The sequence below is a fragment of the Melanaphis sacchari genome, unplaced genomic scaffold (assembly GCF_002803265.2).
Source record: "Melanaphis sacchari strain LSU unplaced genomic scaffold, SCAv2.0 Contig950_pilon_pilon, whole genome shotgun sequence".
NCBI lineage: Eukaryota > Metazoa > Arthropoda > Insecta > Hemiptera > Aphididae > Melanaphis > Melanaphis sacchari.
This window is the reverse complement of record NW_020271675.1, coordinates 1-3,101: the sequence shown is the minus strand read 5'-3', so window position 1 is coordinate 3,101 and position 3,101 is coordinate 1. Positions and strand designations below refer to the sequence as shown.

Below are 3,101 nucleotides of genomic sequence, written 5' to 3'. Positions count from 1 at the left end.
GTGCCTTACCGTTTGGCAGTGACTTCGCGGCAGATGCCACTTCGCCTGGTGAAAAACGGGCTTCATCCAATTCCTCTTGTCTGACTGGAACGATCTTGCTCGGGATGATTGCTCTTGTGGGAAATAGAGTGCCCACAATGGAATCCAGGCGTCCTGGCAGGCTAAGGCCTGGAATCGGTCTTCTGATGTTCAGCTTCTTCATCACTATTTGGTACGGGTTGCCCCAGGGATCGCTGTCCACAAGCTCGCAAATGCCTTTCCAATTTTCCTCCTCCAATTTTCCTCCTTTGCAGCCAGGATCATGGCAGACAAAGTTTTCCTTTCATGTCTGAAGGTTTCTAGCTCGACCGCGCATCCAGCTGTATCCGTTTTCTTCCTCTTTCTGGTATAAGCCCTACGGGATCGGAGGCACTTCTTCCTCTGTTCCGCTATATCTGGATTCCACCACGGAACCGGCCGACGTTTGTTGTCGCCCGATTTAGGCATACTAGCGTCGCATGCCTTAGTCAACCACCGGATGGTCGTGTTGCATGCTTCTTTGGGTTCCTGGTTGGTCACGTCTACAACCTGGGTCAACGACTCTTTGAGTTTAACACGGTCGAGCTTCCTAAAAGCCCATCCATTATGGGTCGGCTTCAGGTGTTGCTTCCGTGTCGCGCCAATGGTATACCCAATATACTTGTGGAGGCTAAGGGACTCCTCGTCGAGAACGTTCCAATCTCGCACCTGGGACGCAGCGGAATTCGACGCAAAGGTTAGGTCAAGGTGGGACTCCGAGGCGCCTCTCACGAAAATCGGCGCATTGCCCCGGTTGCATGTAGTTAGTCCTAAGGATGCAGTGAGGTCAGCCAACGCTTTTCCTCTGGCGTCCTCTCTGGGGCTGCCCCATTCCTGTGACTTTGAGTTGAAGTCACCGGCAACAATGACTGGGCACAGCGCTTCCCTGACACTGGATTCAAGTCTCCTCAAGAACGTCTCGAACTCGGTGAATGGTACGTTGGGGGAGCAATGACAACTGTACAGGCGGAAGCCATTCATTTCGATCCACCTGAAGCCTGGCAGACGTGGCCCGATTGTGTCGAGTTGGTGCCTTCCCAAGACCGCAACAGCCGCCCTTCCGCTCGCGTCTGCGTACCATCCGTCATTCTCGTCCTTATCCCGGTACTGTTCGCTTATAACTAGGAGGTCTATCGCCTTCGCATTGGCAGTTGCCATTGCAAGGTCCTGCGCCGCTCTGCACACTCCAATGTTAATTTGGAGGATGCTGGTCATTGCGAGACTACTGGCTCTCCTCTCTGTCCAACAGCCGCGGCGTGGCTGGCGCCGTTGCCTTCTAACAGCCCGGCGAACTCCTTTGCCGCTGCGCTTGAAGCGTCACATTTCACAGCTCTGTGGCCACGATCGCCGCAGCGCCTGCAACTTTGACTCCTGTCGGGGCCACTGCACTGGCCACCCATATGGCCAGGCCGGAGACAGCGGAAACATCTAACCCTGCCTCGGTCTTCCCAGATGCGTACACGGCAGTTGACGTAGCCTACCCTTAGTTTACCCGCAGATAGTACACGGTTTACGGTTGTCGCTGGGATTGACACGATGACCCATTTTTGTCCTCTTAGCTGCTCCATGGTTGAATTAACCTTAACCTCCTCGAGATTTGTATCCGCTAGGCTGCAGATGGCTTCTACTACTTCTTCTGGGGACGCTAGCTCATCGAGGTCTTGTACCACGATTTTTGAGAATTGTGCCATTTCTTTCACCCGTTCGCGGTCGCCTACCGCTTCTCCTAACGCCTTGGCCATAGGAGCTGTTCCTGCCTCGCCGGGTGTGAAGCGCACGAGCAGGTTGCCATCCTTGGTTTTCGTTAGCGCTGTAATTGAATCTGCAATTTTCTTCACCAATTCGCTTTCTTTTACTCTTTTAAGCACCTCCGTGTACTCGCCCTCCTTGGCTCGAACCAGGAACGCTGGTGGCTTCTTCTTCGTAGTGAAACGTTTCTGGGAAAATTCGCTAGCTCGGCCTGGGCCCTGTTCGGCTCTTATTTTGGGTAGAGCGGGCCTCCGCTTTACCACCTCCGTCCACTGCCCGGAGTGTACATCCCGACTTGCCCGAGCAGTTTCTGCTAGATTGGTAGCTGCACTGGCCACCAGTGATTTTATGATTTCACCCTCTTCCGTTAACTTGGAGTTGATCTCCCGGATTTCTGCAAGGACAGGCGCGGCTATGTCCGTCGTGCCCGCTGCTGTCGCGAAGGGCGACGCGCCCCTTGCCTGCTCGTTCAGCAGTACTGCTACTTGCTGGCGTACCATCCGAGCGCTGGATGCCTGCTTAAAAACAGTTACAGCCTCGGCAAGTGCAGCCTGGACCGGTTTTGCAACATTCTTGGAATCGCGTACTGCCTCGAGCATCGTGAAGAGCCTCCAGCCAACTCTCTCAAAGCACTCACTCTCTCCGCCTTGTCTTTAGTCGCCATTATCTCCCGGAGCTGATCGTTTAATTTGCCCGTTAGTTTAACCGTCTGTGCCGCCTGGTTGCTGTCGCCGCTGGCGATCAGTTTGTCGGCCAAAGTTGTCCTACCTTGATCCGCGCCTGGAGCGGGAGCAGTTGCCTCGGTGGCTTTCCGGCCACTGGAGAGGGCCTGTTTTGCACCCTCTCTGGCAGTTGCATTACCAGCTCCGTTGCTGGCGGTAGAAGCCTGCCTCAGCACTTCTACGCTTTTAGTGCTTACGGGTGATGACGACACCTGGGGCGAGCACCGTCCCCCAACCGCCGGCTCTGGGGTTTCCGAAGCCCCTGTAGCAGTAACATCACGATTTCTGGTTGTACTCATCATTCTGTATGTTTGTTTTGGCTGGGCTTCCACTGACGACACCAGCCTCGCGTCGCCTGTCTGTTTTCGGTCGATTGCCGGATCTTCCGAGACACCGGGGGTCGATCGTTCCCCCGGTGGTGAGCTTGTCCGCGACCGCTTATTCGACCAATCCCGAAGGGTATGGCTTATTTCGCGGCTACCCTACATATCTGTAGGGCTTTCCCCTATCCGCAACCTGGGGACGCGCTCGGTGGCATGCTCATGCAGCCGGGAACCTTTTTTTTTTTTTTTT

The 3,101-nt window shown here is 54.9% G+C and overlaps 2 protein-coding genes across 2 annotated transcripts; both read right to left on the bottom strand.

Moving 5' to 3' along the window:
* Positions 1-204: 204 nt before the first annotated feature.
* LOC112603061 lies at positions 205-1,272 on the bottom strand. The gene has a single exon (XM_025351462.1). The coding sequence runs from the start codon at positions 1,270-1,272 to the stop codon at positions 205-207; it is 1,068 nt and encodes a 355-aa protein (XP_025207247.1).
* On the bottom strand, positions 1,269-2,306 carry LOC112603060. The gene has a single exon (XM_025351461.1). The coding sequence runs from the start codon at positions 2,304-2,306 to the stop codon at positions 1,269-1,271; it is 1,038 nt and encodes a 345-aa protein (XP_025207246.1).
* Between the last annotated feature and the right edge of the window lie 795 nt (positions 2,307-3,101).